Here is a 20,758-nt window from a genome sequence, read left to right as displayed (position 1 = left end):
TCACCAGTGGGTCGCTACTGGTTTGGCCGAACTGGTCAGAGAACCAGGAGGAACCCACTTCTGTGCTATAGGCACAAGGCTAGTTGGGTGACTTGGCCCAATTACTTTCAGCCCTAGGAAAGAGGCAAAAAGGCCAGGTCAAAATCTTGCTGAAAAAAATGCAAGAAACTTGACATTCATCAAGTGTTGACATTGACTCAAGGACAAAATTAAAAAAATCTCAAATGTGATAAATGTGGCATTAGCATCACCACTATAATTCCAGCAGGATTACTATTACTACTACAAGAGCACCTAGTCATTTAGGTTAGTGGTACGACCCTCTGGAATCAGCTCCCTCCAGAGATTAGAACTGCCCCCACCCTCCTTGCCTTTCGTAAACTCCTTAAAACCCACCTTTGTCGTCAAGCGTAGGGGAACCGCCCCGAGTTTTCGGAGAGGGGCGGCATACAAATCCAAATAATAAATAAATAATAAACTGAAACATCTCCGCCTGCCTATGTAGTTTTTGTGCATGATATGACTGTATGTATGTTTTTTATATTGGGGTTCCTTGCTTTTTAGATTTTTTAAATGTACTATTGTTATTTTAGATTCTAATTATTAGATTTGTCATTATATATTGTTTTTATCACTGTTGTGAGCCACCTCGAGTCTGCGGAGCGGGACGGCATACAAATCTAATAAATAATAATAATAATAATAATAATAATAATAATAATAATAATAATAATAATAATAATATTTGAGGGTTAATTTTTCTTCCTCGCAATATTTATTTTATTTTATTGAAATCCTGCCTTTATTATTCTTCTAAACAACTCAAGGTGGCGAACATATCTTAACACACTTTTCTCCTCCTTATTTTTCCCACAACAACAATCCTGGGAGGTGAGTTGGACTGAGAGTGACTGCCCCAAGGCCACCCAACTAGTTATCAGTTATCATGCCTAAAGAGGCTCCAGCTTTTTAGCCTGTACCTTAACCACCAGACCAAACTAGCTCTTCCCCTCTCTCTTCTTTATATTCTATGTGTATAATCTCTCCTTCCCTTTTCCCAGCCTTCTCCCATTGCTTTGACCCTATAGCTGTGCTGTCAGAAAAGATGCATTTTTAAAATGTTGATTGCTTGTCTTAAATGTTCTACTTGTGTATATCTTTTTTTCCTGCTGCAGGTTGTTTATGACGGAAGTGAGTTGAGTCATGCCTTTGGGCTGTGCCACTACGACCATTTCCTCTTCTGGACAGAGTACCGAAGTGGTAGCATCTTTCGTTTGGACCAGAAAACCAAGGCTGTTACGCTGTTGCGCAATGAACGACCACCGCTTTTTGAGATTCGCATGTACGATGCTCAGCAACAGCAAGGTATTAAAACCACAACGAGCACTTTTCAAAATGTACTTTGCAGACGTACACGCACGCAAGATACCTGAAGCTGGGCACTCAGGTCAACTTTTGCTAACGGTCCGGCGTCCTTTACTATTCTGGCAGCAATCCACTACTGCCCAGCAGCAGGAAGATATGCTCATGAATCGGAGTGCTTGTTTTCTTTAAGATTTAAAATTTATATGCCACTCCTCTCCGAAGACTCGGGGTGGCTCACAACAACAACAATACAATACATAGAATACAAATTCAATAGAGTTAAAAAATGAGATTTAAAACCCATAGATATTTTTAAAAAACTAGCCGCTCTATACATGTAGTACACTTACTCCTTGCCTTACAACCACCTGTTTAGTGATGGTTCAAAATTACAACAGCACTAAAAATGTTACCTATGACCATTTTTTCCCCACACTGAACTGCGGTTTGATAGCCTTCCCCATGGTCACATCATCGAAATTCAGATGCTTGATTCATATTTATGAGGTTTTCAGTGCCCCCCCCCCTCGAGTCATGTGATTCCTTTTCATGACCTTTAAACAAGTCAGTGTGGAAACCAGATTCACTTAACCACCATGTTACCAATTTAACAACTGCAGTGTTTCACTTAACGGTGGCACAAAGAGTTGTAAAATTCAGCTGTCTTGCTTAGTGACATAAATTTTGGGCTCAATTGTGAGCCGTAAGCCAAAGACTACCAGTATTTGTTGAACTAAATGCCATTTTATTTTCTTGTGGCTATGAGGAAGAATGCAAAGAAGGACAGGTCCAGGCATGTTGAGATTAACAGTGAAGACTTAGCGGTGATTTGAGCATTGTGAATTCTGGCCCATGAAAGTTTAGGTGGAGAACGGAATGTATTGGTTTTTAATCTCCTGCAAGACCCTTTGAGCTGGTCAGGCTATTTGCTTGCAAAAGGTTTAAATGTTTACCTCTTTGGAAATTACCGGGGTTAATCCTGTTTTGCTTTTCCAGGGCATTTGCTGATCTCTTTTACTTGGACTGGATTGTATAAGAGTCATCCAGGCCCTTTTTCTTGCTTTTGACGAGTCTCAGGAAGTTTTTCTCTCATTGATTCTTCTTGTCAATTTTTTTAGTCGGCTCTAACAGTTGCCGGGTGAACAATGGAGGCTGCAGCAGTCTTTGCTTGGCTATCCCAAATCACAGGCGTTGTGCCTGCGCAGAAGACCAGATTTTGGGACCGGATTCTGTCACTTGCCAAGGTAAACAATCCATGTCATAATTCAGTAATTAGGTGTGATGCATCATGATCCCTCACCTTGATACCCGTGATTCACATTCTCAGACTGGGATACATAAACTTGTTCCTCGTTTTTACATATTATTATTATTATTATTATTATTATTATTATTATTATTATTATTATTTTATTTTATTTTTTATTATTATTATTATTTATTGGATTTGTATGCCGCCTCTCTCCGTAGACTCGGGGTGGCTAACAACAATGATAAAAACAACATGTACCAATCCAATACTAAAACAACTAAAAAGCCTTATATATACAATCAATACGTCTTCATCACTAATATTTTTATATTTTTTTATTACTAAATTTATAGGCTGCTCTTCTCCTAATGGATTCAGTGCGGCAGAAAGAATAAAACAAAGATGCAGCATATAAAACCCAAATATAAAAAAAAAACATTAAAAAAACATTCATCCATCACTCATACATTACAACTAGCATTCTACTGGCTGGAGCAGAGTGTTATTGCTCAACGTCGATAATCTTGATCTTAATCTTTGCACGTCAAATTTGCTAATTCTGGGGAGGAGGGTTAAATATTTATCCCACCTTTATTATTTTTATAAATGCCATGTATTTTGGTCTATAAGACACCCCCCCCCCCCCCAAAAAAGGGGGTGAAAATGACTGTGTGTCTTATAGAGCGAATGTTGCCCACCCACGAGCACCCACCTTTAGGCCTAAAGAGGGATGGCTTGGAAGGGAGAAATGGGTTTATTCATTCATTCATTCATTCATTCATTCATTCATTCATTCAATTTTTATGCCGCCCTTTTCCTTAGACTCAGGGCGGCTTACAACATGTTAGCAATAGCACTTTTTTTTAACAGAGCTAGGCTATTGCCCCCACAATCCGGGTCCTCATTTTACCCACCTCGGAAGGATGGAAGGCTGAGTCAACCTTGAGCCGGTGATGAGATTTGAACCACTGACTTTTAGATCTACAGTCAGCTTCAGTGGCCTGCAGTACAGCACTCTACCTGCTGTGCCACCCCGGCTCATAGTTTATAGTGAATGGCAGCAAAGATGCCTAATTTTCCAGTCACTGTTCATCCACAGGGGCAGATTCACTCAGAATTGAAGTCTCTGAGAGGAGGGGCTGGTTCAACTCCAAGGCTGCCTCTTGCTTATCCCATCACCACTCTTCTCTTGTTTTTTTCCTTCTCCAGCCAATCCATCTTACGTTCCACCTCCACAGTGCCAGCCTGGGGAATTTGCTTGCAAGAACAGTCGATGCATACAGGAGCGATGGAAATGTGACGGAGACAACGACTGCCTGGACAACAGTGATGAGGCACCCGAACTCTGCCGTACGTATTTGCCTTGAGGGTTCTTCTCGACCATTCCCATCCTCTTGTGAGACAGATGGGATCAATCCTTCAAAGATTCAGTCCTTGCCTTCTAATCTTTAGAAATCTAGTAACCAATGGTTGACATTCCTTTTTCCAAGACCTTTTGGAGCCTCTAATTCTCAGGACGACACGTCTGGCTTAAATTGACTAACTGAATGACCATTGTATAAGACAGCTTTTTAGAGAACATCATAGGTTGGGAAAATATACATAAATTTTTATTTCCAGGAATTGGAGTCCCTGGTTATAAATATTCCTTATTTTGGCATGGAATGTACACATGTGTCAGACTGAATAAATTATTTCTAGGGATGTGAAGGAGAAAAGATCCAGGTGAGCGTAAGAAAAAGTATGGCTATTTTTTAATGATTGACAAATTACAGGTAGCGCATTCATGCTGGATCTGAAGCACCTTTTTTCACTTTCAATCCAAATAGCTGCAATGTCCATAGTAGCATGGACTTTTCTAGTTCTTGTAGTAAAGCATTTCTTAAGTCTTATTGATCAAAATCAATCTCAACTAATTTTCTTTTAAAAATAAAAACATCAAGTAGTTGGAAAACGTTGTGAAAATAATAGTGTCATTTAGAGGAAGAAGACCTCATATAGATTTCCCCTAAAATCTCTGAATTTAGCACTGCCACAATTAGAAAATTCATCCAAATGTGGCCCAATGCCTCAAGGTTCTTAACTTATCCAAGGGAGAAGGCTCTGTGGTCCTAAGTTCACATTACTGTCATACACATAGAAGGAAAAGAAGTGTGGTGTCCTAAAATGCCTTCTTTACTTTGACATTCTGCAGATCAGCACACATGCCCCTCGGACCGCTTCAAATGTGAGAACAATCGTTGCATCCCCAACCGCTGGCTGTGTGATGGGGATAATGATTGTGGCAACAATGAAGATGAATCTAATTCCACATGCTCTGGTAAAGGTTGTTTCTTATCCATCTAATTAACTAGATAGTTATTCTTCATTTGATCTTCTGTTGGGGAATCTTAAGTCAACCCGTAGATCAGTCTTCTCCAACTTTCTAGATGTGGTGGAATTATCAGTTCTCAAAATTCTGGGTAGTTTTTGCGTATCTGCAAAGCATGTATTCCTTCCTTCCTTCCTTCCTTCCTTCCTTCCTTCCTTCCTTCCTTCCTTCCTTCCTTCCTTCCTTCCTTCCTTCCTTCCTTCCTTCCTTCCCTCCCTCCCTCCCTCCCTCCCTCCCTCCCTCCCTCCTTCTTTCTTTCTTTCTTTCTTTCTTTCTTTCTTTCTTTCTTTCTATGCCGCCCCTCTCTATAGACTCGGGGCGGCTCACAGCAATAATAAAAACAATGTACAATAACAAATCTAATATTTAAAAATATCTAAAAAACCCTTATTTAAAAACAAGACATACACACAAACATACCATACATAAATTATATAGGCCTGGGAAAGATGTCTCAATTCTCCCATGCCTGACGGCAGAGGTGAGTTTTAAGAAGTTTGCAAAAGGCAAGGAGAGTGGGGGCAATCCTAATCTCTGGGGGGAGCTGGTTCCAGAGGGTCAGGGCCGCCACAGAGAAGGCTCTTCCCCTGGGTCCCGCCAGACGACATTGTTTAGTCGACTGGACTCGGAGAAGGCCAACTCTGTGGGACCTAACTGGTCGCTGGGATTCGTGCGGCAGAATTCGGTCCCGGAGATATTCTGGTATTTGAACATGGTGCTGGCTAGTTTCAATACAGAACCTGTTTTAACTATTTCTGTGCCATCTGATATTACTGTTAGAGATTTTCCTACCCACCATTAGACTGACTCAAGAAGGGGTGCAATGTTTCTTTTAATATTTTTCCTGTGATTCACTGCCACTTGCCTGCTCCCCAGCTCGCACATGTCCCACCAACCAGTTCTCCTGTGCTAGTGGCCGTTGCATCCCTATCTCTTGGACCTGTGACTTGGATGATGATTGCGGGGATCGCTCTGATGAATCAGCCTCATGTGGTGAGTGAAGAAATAGATTCTGGTGTGTTGCATTTGTAGATGTATTGCTAAGTGAATAGATATTCGTAATCTACCAGGGGCTTTGTTGCAATAAGAGACTTACTACTATAATCACAGTTATGATTATAGCAGATAATCTCCGGCCATATGGTCTGAAATAAATGGTACATTTAAAAGGCTGTGGATTCTTTTATGTATTTAAAATCCAGGATTTCTTTTCTAAAAAGTAGAAATGCATAATTATACATGGCTCTAAATCTGTATCTGCCTCATTCACGCACGTTTTAAGCAGACATAATTAAATATCTAAGAACAAAGTATATTTGTTTATATCAATACCTGGGAAATCCTAATCAAGCAACAGATTTGTGAACACCTTAGAAATGAACAAGGATTAATAGAAATCATTATGGGTTTGTTTAAATAGATCATGCCAAAGAAACCTCACTGCCTTTTTGATAAAGTAACTAAATTAGTAGATCAATGAAATGCTGTGGATACCTAGACTTTGTAAGGCATTTGCCAAACTAAACCACTGGTTAGTTCTTGACAAGTTAGAACAAGATATGAAAATGTTGAAGATCAAGTGGACCCAAGACAGAACTTGGAGGTAGCCCTCTGCATATAGTTCCTTTGAGAAGTATTCATTGAGTGTGGTTGATAAGCCAATTGCAAATTCATCTGGTGGTGGTAGTACTATCTACACCACGTTGGGTGTAGGATCAGAGGTGACATGATAGCTGTCTTCCAGTACTTGAGGGGAAGTTACAGAAATAAGACTTACTTTCTGAGACCAGGACAAGAAAAGAGATTCTACCTGGAATTAAGGAGCATGAAAAAAAATTACCACTGGATTGCAGGTAGCAAGGTGAAAGGGCCTGATTATTAAGTATGTGGGGATATTTAGAACTGTTTTATGATCATTTCATGCACTTTCTGGAGCATGGAACTTCAAGTGCCATTTGAAGACCAAGTAAAACCCTCATCTCTCTGAAAAAGATCCTTCTCCCCAACTTCACCGCTTTGTGATACCACAACAATCTCATCCATTTGTGCTGATAACCATTGAACTCTCCTGGATATACAATAGCGCCTGCAAATGTCCTTATTTCTTCTTGCAGCCTACCCAACTTGTTTCCCTCTGACTCAGTTTACTTGCCACAATGGCCGCTGCATCAACATCAATTGGAGATGTGACAATGGTAAGTTTATACTGCATGCAATGCCCTTCTGTGTTGGCTGGAATGGTGAGGTCAGAAACAAAGAATCTGAACTGCAGATTCTTTGGGGAAAAGATGGGTTTGGAATTTGTTTTCTGTATTTCCCATCTCTGCATGACAGTGTATGCTGTAACATGTTACCTCTTCATCTTTGCCTGTGTAAGAGTAGCTAGCCCTGTATCATAACTGGAATTCAGTGAGCTCTTCCTTACATTCCCCAGATGTCCCCATCTAGAGAGCAGTAATGCAATCACCAAGCTTTACATCTTTACTTGAGATCTTATTAGCTATACTGCTCTAGACTTTTTGTTGGGTTGAGTAAGTAGATACTTGTCTCATCCCAAAGGTACAACAGTTTCCTTGGATTGGAAAGTCAACTTTTGTTTGCCCCACTGGAAGTTTAGCAGGCAAGCCCTTTGAACAACGTGGCTTGCTTCAAGATCTCTTCTGTGCATTAATCGCATTGTGTAATCACAAACCTGTCCCAAAATGTCAGGACTTAGAATACCCTGTCAAAATATCTCAGTTAACAAAAATGAAGATTAGATGCCGCCACATCTTCCCACACCTTCTTTGAAGAAAGCTAGTGGGTGATTTTTGTCTTAAGCTGGAGGAGTTTAAGGGCAGGTACAGAATTAAATAGCTAAATGTTGTCTTAGATTACCAATTTGCAGGTAAGTATATTGATTTTTGCTTTTGGCTGTTTTCCACTTAAGAAGATGTCCTGCCCTTGGAGGATTTGAACATCAAGAAAAAAGTGCATGATTGTTTTCTCTTGATACTGGGAACTTCGGGTGGATGGAGGCACTCAAACATCGAACTACAAACCTTTATCCTGAAATGGGGAAAAATACTTGTAATTTTCCACCAAGATGCTAATGAGATGGAAGGCATCTTTTTCTAGTATTAAATTGGCTGTTGAATTGCTGCTAGTTCTTTTGTTATTGTTGTTGTTTTTAAACTGTCTTTTAGAGGAAGAAACACTCAAATTGTAGCTCTGTTCCTTTTTCCCTATTACATTTTTTATAAGTAAAAAAAGATAGATGCTTGTTTGCCTGCCATAGAGGCTGAGATTGTACATTAACAATCAGCTGTGATTTTGATGAAATGTGAGTCACGAATCTGACTTGATTAAGAACTTATTTTAAACTACTGGTTTGTATGACTCAAGGTAACCTCGCTTGGCACAAATCAGATGAGCACATTTACATGGCGTAATGTAGCCAACTTTCAATTCTGATTTTGAAGGAAGGGCTGAAAATTAAGGCAAGAATGTAGAGCAGGGGTCTCCAACCTTGGCTACTTTTAAGACTTGTGGACTTCAACTCCCATAATTCCTCAGCCCAGTAAAGCAAAGCTGGCTGAGGAATTCTGGGAGTTGAAGTCCACAAGTCTTCAATTTTCCAAGGTTGGAGACTCCTGATTTAGAATATCTTTCAGGAGACTAATGTGGGTTGCTCTCCTGATCTCTTGTCTCCTGCTGAAGATTTTTTAAAAAGGGGAAGAATTCTTTCTCATTCCCCTTCTGTGTTCGACACAACTCTCTTGATGCCCTTCCTCCTGTCCCCTCTGCATGTTCTATCCTTTGGATGCCATTTTGTCTCCATTTTCATATTTAATTTCTAGTTTTTTGTCGTCTTTTTGTTTGTGCGTGTTGATTGGGTGGAGTCACATGTGTTCACCATGCCCACTCTCCTGTATTTTCTGGTTGGTTTGTGTGTTTCAGAAAAGGATTGTGGGGATGGCTCTGACGAAAAGAATTGTCCAAAAGGCAACGGTTAGTGCATAGATCAACATGCAACCTCACCCCTCCTGTACTCCTTGATTCCCCCCCCCCCCCAAAAAAAAAGCTGTCACTTGCACAACTTTGATCCCTGCAAAGACTCAGCACTTCCTATCTTTGTTTGGGGGACGTTTTGGGCAATGATAAATCTCATTGGATGAGCAGGAAAACCATTCTGGAGCTTGCTTGTCCCATATTTACCATTTCCCATATTTTGAAGGTCATCGGATAATGTTGCTGTTCTTTGTCTGGAGGTCCAAAGAGTTCCTAATTTAAAAGGAATTCCTGAGCCAGAAACATATGCCAGTCTTCTATGTGTTCAAACATAGAACCCGGATTGTGGGGGCAATATGCTGGCTCTGTTTAAAAGTGCTATTACTAACATGATTGTGGGTGGCATAAAAATCGAATAAATAAATAAATAAATAAAATATAATTTTTTTAAAAAAAATACCAGTCTCTTGCTTCTCGGCAAGGATGCTATGCACAGCATCCGTAACTTCCTTAGAACAAGTTGGGGGAAGGTTAAGGAAAGGGACTTTTTTGATTTGGGGGAGATGCGATTTGAAATATATTTGCTTAGAAGGAGCCGTGGTGGCGCACTGGTTAGAATGCAGTATGGCAGGCTAACTTTGGCCTCTGCCAGGAGTTCAGTCGTGAATAGCTCAGGGTTGACTTAACTTTCCATCCTTCCAAGTTTGGCAAAATAAAGATCTGGATTTTTGGGGCAACATGCTGACTCTGTAAACCGCTTAGAGCGAGCTGTAAAGTACTATGTAGTGGTATATAAGTCTATGCTGCTCTGGGTCCTCTGGGGCGGCATACAAGTCTAATAAATAATAATAATAGTAGTAATAATAATAATAATAATAATAATAATAATAATAATAATAATATGCTACTGATAATTCACAGCTTCCATAGCATTTGAAACAGCAGTGCATCAGATTGGATGTGCTGATAAAGCTAATTGACTTAGAAAGAATGCTTCTTTTGAATCTCTCTTTGGGCTCTAAAGCTTGGAAAAGGTCCAGTAAGCTTAAGAGCAGTGCAAGTTGCCAAAAAACCAAGGAACATTTCAACAGTAGAAGCTGTCTTGTTCACTAGTTTTGCTAAAGGCAAAATACAATCCCAACAATTCATAGATAAACAGTAATAACTGGATTCATCAGCACACTTATCCATAAATTGCTGAATGCGGATTAAATAAATGATCCCTGAATTTTTTTCCTCTATCAAATGCCTATTCTTATTTAGAAACAGATAATTTCAAATAAGCAAGAACATCCCAGATCAAAATGGGGCACTTGCTAACATGTTCAGAGATGTATCTGCACGAATGGACATTGTTTTGAATCTCAAGGAATACACACATTACATTGATCCCATAATCCAGTAATGTGATTGATTCCTTTCACTCCATCCACTTCCCTTCCATACCCCATGGTGCATGTGTTGATCTATGCAGTTTCTGTGTTTTCTTTATTAATTTTTTGTTGCTATTCTTGTTGCTGTTATTGTTTAGCGGCTTCTTTAGGGGTAAAAGCTCTGGGGGCAATGCATAAGCATGTTTGGCTAGAGTATGCATGGGGTAGAAGGGTACCATTTATGCAGGCTTTGGGGAATTGGGGTAACCTGAGACAGTGGATGCATTGCTGCCTTCTTGACTTTCCAGCAGCCTATCAGCTAAAGGAAGTCTGCATCTAGCTCAGAAGGGGAAGTGGGAGAGAGGGGAATGCATGGAAGGGTTGTGTTTGCTCCCAAGGACCCAGTAGACTGTCCTTCTCCTCCGCTTCTTGTTTCCAGACAACGACTGTGGGGATAACAGTGATGAAGCTGGCTGCAGCCATTCCTGCTCCAGCAACCAGTTCAAATGCAACAGCGGGCGCTGCATTCCTGTCCACTGGACCTGCGATGGGGACAATGACTGTGGGGACTACAGCGACGAGACTCATGCCAACTGCACCAATCTGGGTGAGGATAGGACACATTTGGAATGGTTTCTGTGTAATTACACCAGTGTAATCTTTTTTGGGGGGGAGGGGAGTATAATTTTTTTATTTTTCTCCTCCTTAAAATAAAAACATATACAGTGGTACCTCTACTTACGAACTTAATTCGTTCCATGACCAGGTTCCTAAGTAGAAAAGTTTGTAAGAAGAAGCAATTTTCCCCATAGGAATTAATGTAAAAGCAAATAATGTGTGTGATTGGGAAAACCATAGGGAGGTTGGAGGCCCTATTTCCTCCCAGGAGATTCCTAGAGAGGTCCCACGGAGGATTGTCCCTGCCTTTTCCGGCCTTGTTTCCTTCCAGGAGATTCCTAGAGAGGCCCCACAGAGGCTTCTCCCCGCCTTTTCCGGTTACAGATTCGGAGGCTCGGGTTTGTAAGTGGAAAATGGTTCTTGAGAAGAGGCAAAAAAATCTTGAACACCCAGTTCTTATCTAGAAAAGTTCGTAAGTAGAGGCGTTCTTAGATAGAGGCACCACTGTACAAATGAAAAGCACAGCATCAATACATAATATATATATGTATAGAATCTTCTTATCTAATGCACAATGGAGCATCTCAGCTTTCTTCTTCCTTTAATCAAAACTTCCTCCCTCCAATGTTTAAACTACTTAACCATAAAAATATTTGAATTTAAATGAAAGAATAATTAAAAAACCTGCCACTTCAATGCCTAATAGTATATAAATATAAAGTTTTGTTATCTGCTGATAAAGAAAAAAGTATTATCTCACTCCAACAGCTAAAATAATTGTGATAAGCATAAAATTTATATAGGCAAAATAACATACATATACTATCTTAAATCTGTGTTGCATTGTTATGTAATGCTACCACCATTTCTTATCTCGTCATCTGGGTTTCTACCTTCTAATTTCTAATTCTTAAACATCACTTCCAAAATGATTAATTCTTTTAACTATTTTTAATTTCCCTCCATTCATAAAACTTTCCCCAGATTTGATAATATTCCAAATCTTCTTTAAGTTTAAAGATAAACTGTACAGTCCATAATCCTTCTTAGTATTTCTCTCTCATTCGGTATCTTATTCAATTTCCAACTTTGTGCAAATGCAACTCTAGCTGCAGTCACTATATGAATAATTAAATATGTTTCTTCTTTACCGGTTTTTTCTGGTAATCTACATCTGATTTGGAAAATTGCTACGCTGAGCAGATAACACTCTGCTCCGTAAGAGCTTTCTATGTATTGTTCCATTTGGAGTTTTCTCCTCTTCCCCCCCGACCTTCATACATTATTGGTGGGTTTGGTACAGTAATGAAATACATTTTTTTTACTGCCAGTTCTGTTGGGTGGTATGGTAGGATAAAGGATAAAGGACAGCCGCTAATACTGCGTACAGGTCACATACACACCTAATCTAATGTTTGGCTTCCTACATGGGGACAAAAAGTGATGAAAATTAATATGGAATGTCTGAAAACCATTTCTGGTTGATGGAGCATCTCTACCCTGATATGTCACACAGAGTTTTTTCCCTTGTCCACTTAGCAGTGCTTTGGTAGTGTCCAGCTCTCGTCCTCAGTGCTGCCCCAATTAACACGCTATCTCCTTTCTTCCCCCTGCAGCTACCCGGCCACCTGGAGGCTGCCATACAGATGAGTTCCAATGCCGGCTAGATGCCCTCTGCATTCCCATGCGCTGGCACTGTGATGGCGACACTGACTGTATGGACTCTAGTGATGAAAAGAACTGTGAGGGTGTCACTCATGTCTGTGATTCCAATGTCAAGTTTGGATGCAAGGATTCTGGTAAATTGCATTGTATTATAGGGGTGGAAACGGCAACTAGGTTATTTATTTATTTATTGGACTTCTGTGCCGCCTGTCTCCGAGGACTCGGGGCGGCTCACAACACCAATAAACAACGTACAATATCTGGGATCCAATTAATTAATTTAAAAGTCTAAAACCCCAAAAAAGCCATAAAAAACAGTCATTCTCTCAACACATTCATTGGCCAGGGGGCAAATCTAATGGTCCGAAACCTGGCGGCATAAACGAGTCTTTAGACTCTTACGAAAGGCGAGGAGGGTTGGGGCGGTACGAATCTCTGCGGGAAGCTGATTCCAGAGGGCCGGGGCCCCCACAGAGAAGGCTTTCCCCCTAGGTCCCGCCAAACGACATTGTCTATTTGACGGAACCTGGAGAAGGCCGACTCTGTGGGACCTGATCGGTCGCTGGGATTCATGTGGCAGAAGGCAGTCTCTTATTGCGCACATCTAGACTGCTTTAATATGAAAATTTAGTTGTATCCAGGACTTATTAAAAATAAGTGTGGTATAATGTATAACAGCATTTTCAGACAATGGCCATTTGTTGCACTGGTATGAGCATTAGTAAATCTACATTAAAAGAGAGATCGCATGGGAGTAACAATGTAACATAAGATTTTGGTACTGGCTTTTAAAATATGAATATATATAATATGAACATCAACAGTGTCAGAGATGCCACCTTCTGGATGCTAGACTGAGATGAAATTCGGCATTACCCAGTGTAATTACCCTTCAGACATTTCTGCTGACCGATATTTATTATGGCAGGAACTGTTTATTTAAAACAGGCTGAGATAAAAATGTAGTGAACTGAAACTTGGCTTAAGCTGTTTGTGTGGTTCACAGTAATTTGTAAGGGCACTGGGTCCCCTTGTCTGGGTTATGAATGAAGAAGATCTAAATAAAAGCAATATTTTAGGGGCCTTTGGTGGTCTCTGAGCTTGGTTGTTTCCTTGCTAGCACTGATGATTTACTTAGTTCGAATAATGAAATGTTTGCAAGAAAACAACCAAGCTCAGAAAGCACCAAAGAGACCACATTTCAACCCTGAGCTACAAATATTCTCCTTTATTGGAAAATCAGTACTTGCCTACATTTCAGATATTTCTCCTCTGTTCCCACTTTTTTCAAAAAGTTACAGTGCACAAGTCTGCTGTTCTGTTCTGCTAAATAATGAATCAACAAGGAGCTACAGATTTCTCCTCTTTAAATAAAAGGTCTAGCACGGTCTATGAACTCCGCATTCTCTTCAAAGTTTACATTATTTTGTATGGTCATAATTGCTGCAATACTGTAATTGTATGCATACCCAAACATACAAATCACATTGGCCACTTGACCTACAAATACCAAACATCAGTTGTATTACACAATACAGGTCAAACAACAGCTGGTGTATATGATTTTGTTTATTCTTTGGCCCTTAGAATCTCTTAATAATCCAGAGAAGCAGAAATTCTGTAGCTCTGAGAGCTTTTTTCAGTGTGCTTGTTCTTCTCAGAAGCACGGGGAAGTGGGATGTAAGAAATTGTGAAGCTTACAGCTGGATCTACTCTTTTTATGTTTGTTTTATAATTTTCTTCTCTGATTTCCTAACAACTGCCTTGTGAGTTAATGGAGTCTAATTGGGGAATATATGGTTAAAAAAGAGAGGGGGGAAGCAATCATCCAAAAGAGAAAAAGGTGATGCCACTCCTCCTCAATATACATTTAGAGGAAATTCCAGATTTTCTTTTTCTCATTTGTGTTTCTTGGGAATTTTAAAGTTTAAAGGTTATACAGTCATACCTCGTCTTACGAACCTAATTGGTTCCAGGGGAAGGTTCGTAAGACGAAAGGTGCGTAAGATGAAACATTGTTTCCCATAGGAAACAATGTAAAGTCAATTAATCCGTGCAACAACACAAAAAAACCGCTGCCGCCTGGCTGTCACCTTTTAAAACAGCCTGGGGGCTTCTCAGCGACCTCCCGAACGCCGAACGCCAAACCCGAACTTCTGGGTTCGGCGTTCGGTAGGCTGCTGGGAAGCCCCCCGGCTGTTTTAAAAGGTGATAGCCGGGCGACGGGGCTTCCCAGCAACCTCCCGAACCCCGAACTTTTGCGTTCGGGAGGCTGTTGGGAAGCCCCGCCGCCCGGCTGTCACCTTTTAAAACAGCCGGGGGGCTTCCTAGCAGCCTACCGAACGCCGGTTCATAACTCGAAAAAAGTTCGTAAGAAGAGGCAAAATTTTTCTGAACCCCGGGTTCGTATCACGAGTTGTTCATAAGACAAGGGGTTCGTATCTTGAGGTACCACTGTATAATTTTTTAAAGATTGTAATTTTTTTGAGAAGTTTAAAAGGGGAGAGGGGAGAGGAAGGAAGGTTGGATTGTGGGGAAGAAAGGTAGTTGGGAGAGGGCGAGTGTATGAGGGGAATGAGAAAATGATGATTTATTGACAAGAAAAAGGCATAAATATGGATATAGACATGATTAGGAATTTATTAAGGTACTGTTTTTGATATGTTTGTAAAGTATATGCATTGATATACACTGCTCAAAAAATTAAAGGGAACACTTAAACCACAGAATATAACTCCAAGTAAATCAAACTACTTTGAAATCCAACAATCCATTTAGGAAGCAACATTGATTGACAATCAATTTCATTTTGTTGTCAGCACATTCAACTTTGTACAGAACAAAGTATTCAATGAGAATATTTCATTCATTCAGATCTAGGATGTTTTCTTTGATTGTTCCCTTTATTTTTTTTGAGCAGTGCATATACTGTATGTATGTATGAAAAAAATATAAATCTTTTTAAAAATATTGTATACTGTATATTAAAAAAATTAAGTGTTCTTAACTTTGCCTCCATTCCTTTCCAGCACGATGTATCAGCAAAGCTTGGGTATGCGATGGAGACAATGATTGTGAGGACAATTCTGATGAAGAAAATTGCGAGTCTTTGGTGTGCAAACCACCCTCCCACACATGTGCCAATACAACATCTATCTGCCTCCCTCCTGAGAAGCTGTGTGACGGAAATGATGACTGCGGAGACGGGTCTGATGAGGGGCAATTGTGTGGTGAGTGTCAGGCAAGGAACAAGTTATTCGGTGTTATTGTCAGTGTTGTCCTTTCTCTAAGTCAGTGTTTCCCAAAGTGGGGGCCAGGCCCCACAGGGGGCAATTTAATTTTTAATGGAGGCAATTGGAACCTTGTTTAAACCAACTTAATGGCCTTTTAGGCTTCCCCCAAGTGAGAAGGGGTTCACTTTTTGAATAGTAAGAATTATATGTCAGGGGGGAGGGGGGAGCATCAGGATTTTAGAGATGCTTAGGTGGGACATGGCCAAAAAAAAGGTTGGGAACCACTGCTCTAAATGATCTTTTCCAACCCATTGTTTTCTCAGGAGCTTGGGAGAATAGCTCCCAGAATTCCTGATGAATATAACCCTAGGCCAGGGCTGTCAAACTTGTGGTCCCCTGTGCCGGATGCATCATGCGCTGGCCATGCCCACACCCGGTTTAGCGAAGAGAGGAAAAGTCCCGATACATCATGTGATGCAGCTACAACGACACGACTTTGACATCCCTGCTTTAGGCCCATGCATGTTTTGGACTATTGAGAACTTAACCTCCGTTTTTCCTAAGATAAGGACATCTTGTTCATCTCTTGTGAAAAGTGATAACCACAAAAATATATTGTAGGCAATATAAGTAATGGATAGGCCTTGTTTGCTTTTTTATGTCTAATGTATGAATGTAAATAGATACAGATGCTGTTTTAATTTGGTTGAAGAAACAAGGCAAACATCATAGATAAAGCTAATACAGAGGCTTATAAATCTTGCTAGTAAACAGTGAGTGAATTGTTTGGATATTACACAGCTTAATGAGTTGAACCTACAATTTTAGTACAGTTAGACTATAATTGACAGACTGGATTTATTACAGATTTTAATTGTTGTTTATTATTTTATACTAAAAATTTTAATTGTACAGTAATCCCTCGCTACTTCGTGTTTCATCTTTTGCGGATTCGCTACTTCACAGGTTTTCAAAAGGGGGCTTAAATCCATTGAAAATCCATTAAAAATTCATAAAATTCTTCTACAGTACTACTGTACTCTATTAAAGAAACTGGTAGGATATCACATGTAGTTCCAGCTGAGAAACATTATAGAATGACTGTTTAATGCAAAGGGTGGGTTTTAAAAGTCCAAATACTCATTAAATGCATTAAAAAAATCTTTACTTCACGGAAATTTGTTTTTCACGGGTGGTCTTGGAACGCATCCCCCGCGAAAAACGAGGGATTACTGTATATATATTGGAGTGCTTTTATTTGTTCAGATCTCTGGTCTAAGACTGTAATAATAAATTAATCGATTGAGTGGGTTAGAAAGTTCAAGAATGTTGCTCTCATTAATCAAAACAGGGCCATTGGTGCTGTGGGTTGAGTAATAGGAAACAACGTTTGGACCAGAGATTATTATCTAAACTCTTACATACAAATGTGCAGTGGAATATGCTTATTCCATCCTCATGGTAGTACTTTTCAGGTGGCTGAAATTTCAAAGACTTCAGTTAATTCATTGGAGGACTGAGAAATTGGACCCAAAGTTTCATTGGGGTAGTGAAGTGATAGGGTGTGGTATTGAGCTTGTTTTCAGTGGGAAATGGTAGGTAGCTTGTTAAGCAATTGTTTGTGGACAATTTGAGCCAATAGCCTGAATTCCTCCCCATCGTTTTCTGTGCTGTTTCTGATCTCATCCAGATCTTTGCTCTCTGAGCAACGGAGGCTGCAGCCACAACTGTACAGTAGCGCCAGGGGAGGGCATTGCCTGCTCGTGCCCTCTAGGAATGGAGCTTGGTGCTGATAACAAGACCTGCCAGATCCAGAGCTACTGTGCCAAGCGTCTCAAATGTAGTCAAAAGTGTGAGCAGTTCAAATACAATGTGAAGTGCTCTTGCTACGAAGGATGGATGCTGGAATCCGATGGCGAGAGCTGCCGCAGTTTGGGTAAGTCCTCAGTGAGCTTTGGTCTGCCTCAGAACAATGTGTTGGACACATTGAAAAGATGTCAGAGTTTGAAAACCTACGAGGAAGTGAGCCTGCACAGTATATAAAGTTAGTAGATATAAATTGAGATAACATTTCACCATATTAAATGACAAGCCTCTTGTAAAAGAAAGCAATCTTGGCTTGTATTTGTGTAATACATTATGTTCATCAGAATTACACTTGGCTTTTTTAGAAATATATTTTTAAAAACATTCACTCACAACCATTATTTTACAATATGTAAAATCACCCCTTCCTCTGGAGGAAGGTTGCTTTAAAGAGTGGTACCTCTAATTACAAACTTCATTCATTCCATGACCAGGTTCTTAAGTAGAAAAGTTTGTAAGTAGAAGTAATTTTTCCCATAGGAATCAATGTAAAAGCAAATAATGCATGCAAAACCATTAGGAAAGAAATAAAAGCTCGGAATTTGGGTGGGAGGAGGAGGAGGAAGAAGAGGAGGAGGACAGTTGCTGCCAAAGGGAGAAGGTGAGGTGAGGGGAATCAAAAAAATTCAAAACTTTAAAGCTTAAAAAAAAAGAGGAACTCTGAGGCAGTGAGGAGGAGCACGTACCTCCTATACACCCAGCGCGAGGCTGCCTCCCATACACTGTGCCAGAGAGAGAAACCCAGGTGGAATGGCAGGAAACTGGCCAGGCCTTCGTGCCACTCTCAAATTTCCTGGGAAATTTTTCCAGGCTTGGGTAGAAAATAGTTCTTAAGAAGAGGCAAAAAAATATTGAACACCCGGTTCTTATCTAGAAAATTTCTTAAGTAGAGGCGTTCTTAGGTAGAGGTACCACTGTATTTCAGCCAGTACCATATTTTTTGGAGTATAAAACGCACCTTAGTTTTGGGGGAGAAAAAAAAATCTGCCTATCAGGTATTCATCTGGCTAGTCTTTAATCTGGTCGGCTTCAGTTCATTAGTTTGCTGGGTACCAATACACACTTACACACATCACACACACATTCCATCCAGGGCAGTAATAGGTTGCAGCCAGTACAGCTGGAATCAGGGTTCCGGTGGCGGAAATTGAGATGTACACGCATCTCCGTGCTCCCGATATGCGCACGCTTGAGATTTGGCTTCTGTGCATGTGCAGCAAGTGAAATCTCACGCGAGGACACTCTCGCGTGCAAGATTTTGCTGATTATTTGGAATTTTTTTTTACTTCTGCGCATGCGCCAAAAATCAGTGAAATTTCGCATGCGAAAGTGTCCTTGCGCGAGAATTCACTTTCTTCCCATGCTCAGAAGCCAAAACTCGTGCCAACGAAGCCAAATCAATGTCCCGATGATTCCGGAGGGCATACCGGTAGTGGCTGGTAAGTGGAACCTCCAGGGGTGGGTTCTAAGTTACCTTGCTGCCGGTTCGCTTCCTCCTGCATACGTGCATTTTGCAGTGTTAAAAAATTCCAAAATTTGTTTTAAAAAAAATTAAAAAACAAAACAAGATGGTCATGCATGCGCAGCAGTGCCAGAAACTCAACTTTTGTACATGCTCAGAAGAAACAACACCACCCCCCATACCATTTTTTAAAAAAGATGGCGGTTCACATGGACCGGCACCAATCAAATCGGTTCCATGACATCACCAGCGGGTCACTACTGGTTTGGGCGAACCGGTCCGAACCGGGAGGAACTCACCTCTGTTTCCATCCCTCTGGAAAAAAAGCAAAGCCAAAATCGAAATGACGGATGGAATGTGGCCTAAGTCCCTTGAATCTGTTTTGTATGTGAGAAGAGTAGTAGGTCAGTCTTAAAGATTCTTGCCTTTTTGGAAAACCGAACGGGAAAGAGACCAAAAGTAGAGTTTGCAGGAAGGGAGGGGAAGTCCATCTTGGTGTTTTCCGGCAGTCGAGAAACACAGCAGTGTTCCTGTTCTTTAGGGATTTGCCTCGTTGCTGCTGGCAGGCGAGAGAAAGATAGCTCTGTTCCCAGGGCTCCAGGGAAGGCTGGAAGAGGGAGAATTTTAAAAAGATGCATGTTGTTCAGTTGCAGCGTGGTTGGTAATCATTCCCTCTCGTACGAAAAAAAAAGGGGAGGCTCGTGCGAAAGCCTTGGACCATTGCCTATGGGAATCTCGGTCCGCAGATTACCTTGTGACGGGAATAAGTACTGGGATAATGAGCCCTTGTCCATATTTCAGGGATTGTTATTAATAATTTATAACGATTTATGGCAGTTCATTAAAATCCCAGCCCTGGCCGTCTATTTCAGAACAGAGATGAATAGAACTGGAAAGGCAAAAATCATGTTAAAACTCAGGACGATTGAAAGCTAATTTGTTCCAAATCTTATTTTCAAGTGAAAAGTGTTTGCTGCGGGAGGCCTCTCAGGAGATGCTCCTGGGTTTGAAGATCATGAAAAAAATATAATAGCAGCAATGATCCACATTCCTCTTTTTTCATTTTTAGACCCGTTTAAGCCTTTCATCATCTTCTCCAATCGCCATGAGATCCGGCGTATTGACTTACACAAGGGGGATTACAGCGTCTTAGTGCCTGGCTTGAGAAACACCATTGCCTTGGACTTTCATCTGAACCAGAGCTCCCTCTATTGGACTGATGTGGTAGAAGACAAGATATACCGGGGGAAATTGCATGAGAATGGAGGTGAGTACAGAGTGGCTTTGGGCCAGACACTCTCCCTTAGCCCTAGGAAAAAGACAATGGCAGACCATTTTCAAAAATATTACCAAGAAAACTGCACTAAATTTTCCAGGCAGTCACCAAAGAGTGACTCAAAGGCACATATGCATGCACTTGCACACATATGTGATTGTTAAAGAAGTAAAGGGAGACTGGCGTAGATCTATTTTGAGCTATTTAGCTCTCATCAGCTAGCCATACCCTTCTAGGATTTGAACCTGGGCTGCTTGCCTTGCTAGACAGTGCTTTTACCCTCTAAG

General features: G+C 40.6%; 1 protein-coding gene across 3 annotated transcripts in view; it reads left to right on the top strand.

The window, feature by feature from the left end:
• Nucleotides 1-20,758, top strand: part of LRP1 (LDL receptor related protein 1) — a 469,165-nt gene that overhangs the window by 285,655 nt on the left and 162,752 nt on the right. For all 3 annotated transcript variants that reach the window (XM_070740967.1, XM_070740966.1, XM_070740968.1), the window contains 11 exons: nucleotides 1,176-1,365; nucleotides 2,484-2,609; nucleotides 3,827-3,967; nucleotides 4,812-4,937; nucleotides 5,865-5,981; nucleotides 7,103-7,183; nucleotides 10,791-10,958; nucleotides 12,586-12,768; nucleotides 15,664-15,864; nucleotides 17,558-17,803; nucleotides 20,265-20,462. In XM_070740967.1, coding sequence (XP_070597068.1) covers nucleotides 1,176-1,365; nucleotides 2,484-2,609; nucleotides 3,827-3,967; nucleotides 4,812-4,937; nucleotides 5,865-5,981; nucleotides 7,103-7,183; nucleotides 10,791-10,958; nucleotides 12,586-12,768; nucleotides 15,664-15,864; nucleotides 17,558-17,803; nucleotides 20,265-20,462 — 1,777 coding nt within the window. The remainder of the gene's footprint in view (nucleotides 1-1,175; nucleotides 1,366-2,483; nucleotides 2,610-3,826; nucleotides 3,968-4,811; nucleotides 4,938-5,864; nucleotides 5,982-7,102; nucleotides 7,184-10,790; nucleotides 10,959-12,585; nucleotides 12,769-15,663; nucleotides 15,865-17,557; nucleotides 17,804-20,264; nucleotides 20,463-20,758) is intronic.

Source organism: Erythrolamprus reginae, chromosome 2 (assembly GCF_031021105.1).
Source record: "Erythrolamprus reginae isolate rEryReg1 chromosome 2, rEryReg1.hap1, whole genome shotgun sequence".
In the NCBI taxonomy this organism is placed as follows: Eukaryota; Metazoa; Chordata; class Lepidosauria; order Squamata; family Dipsadidae; genus Erythrolamprus; species Erythrolamprus reginae.
This window is presented reverse-complemented; position numbering and strand designations above follow the sequence as displayed.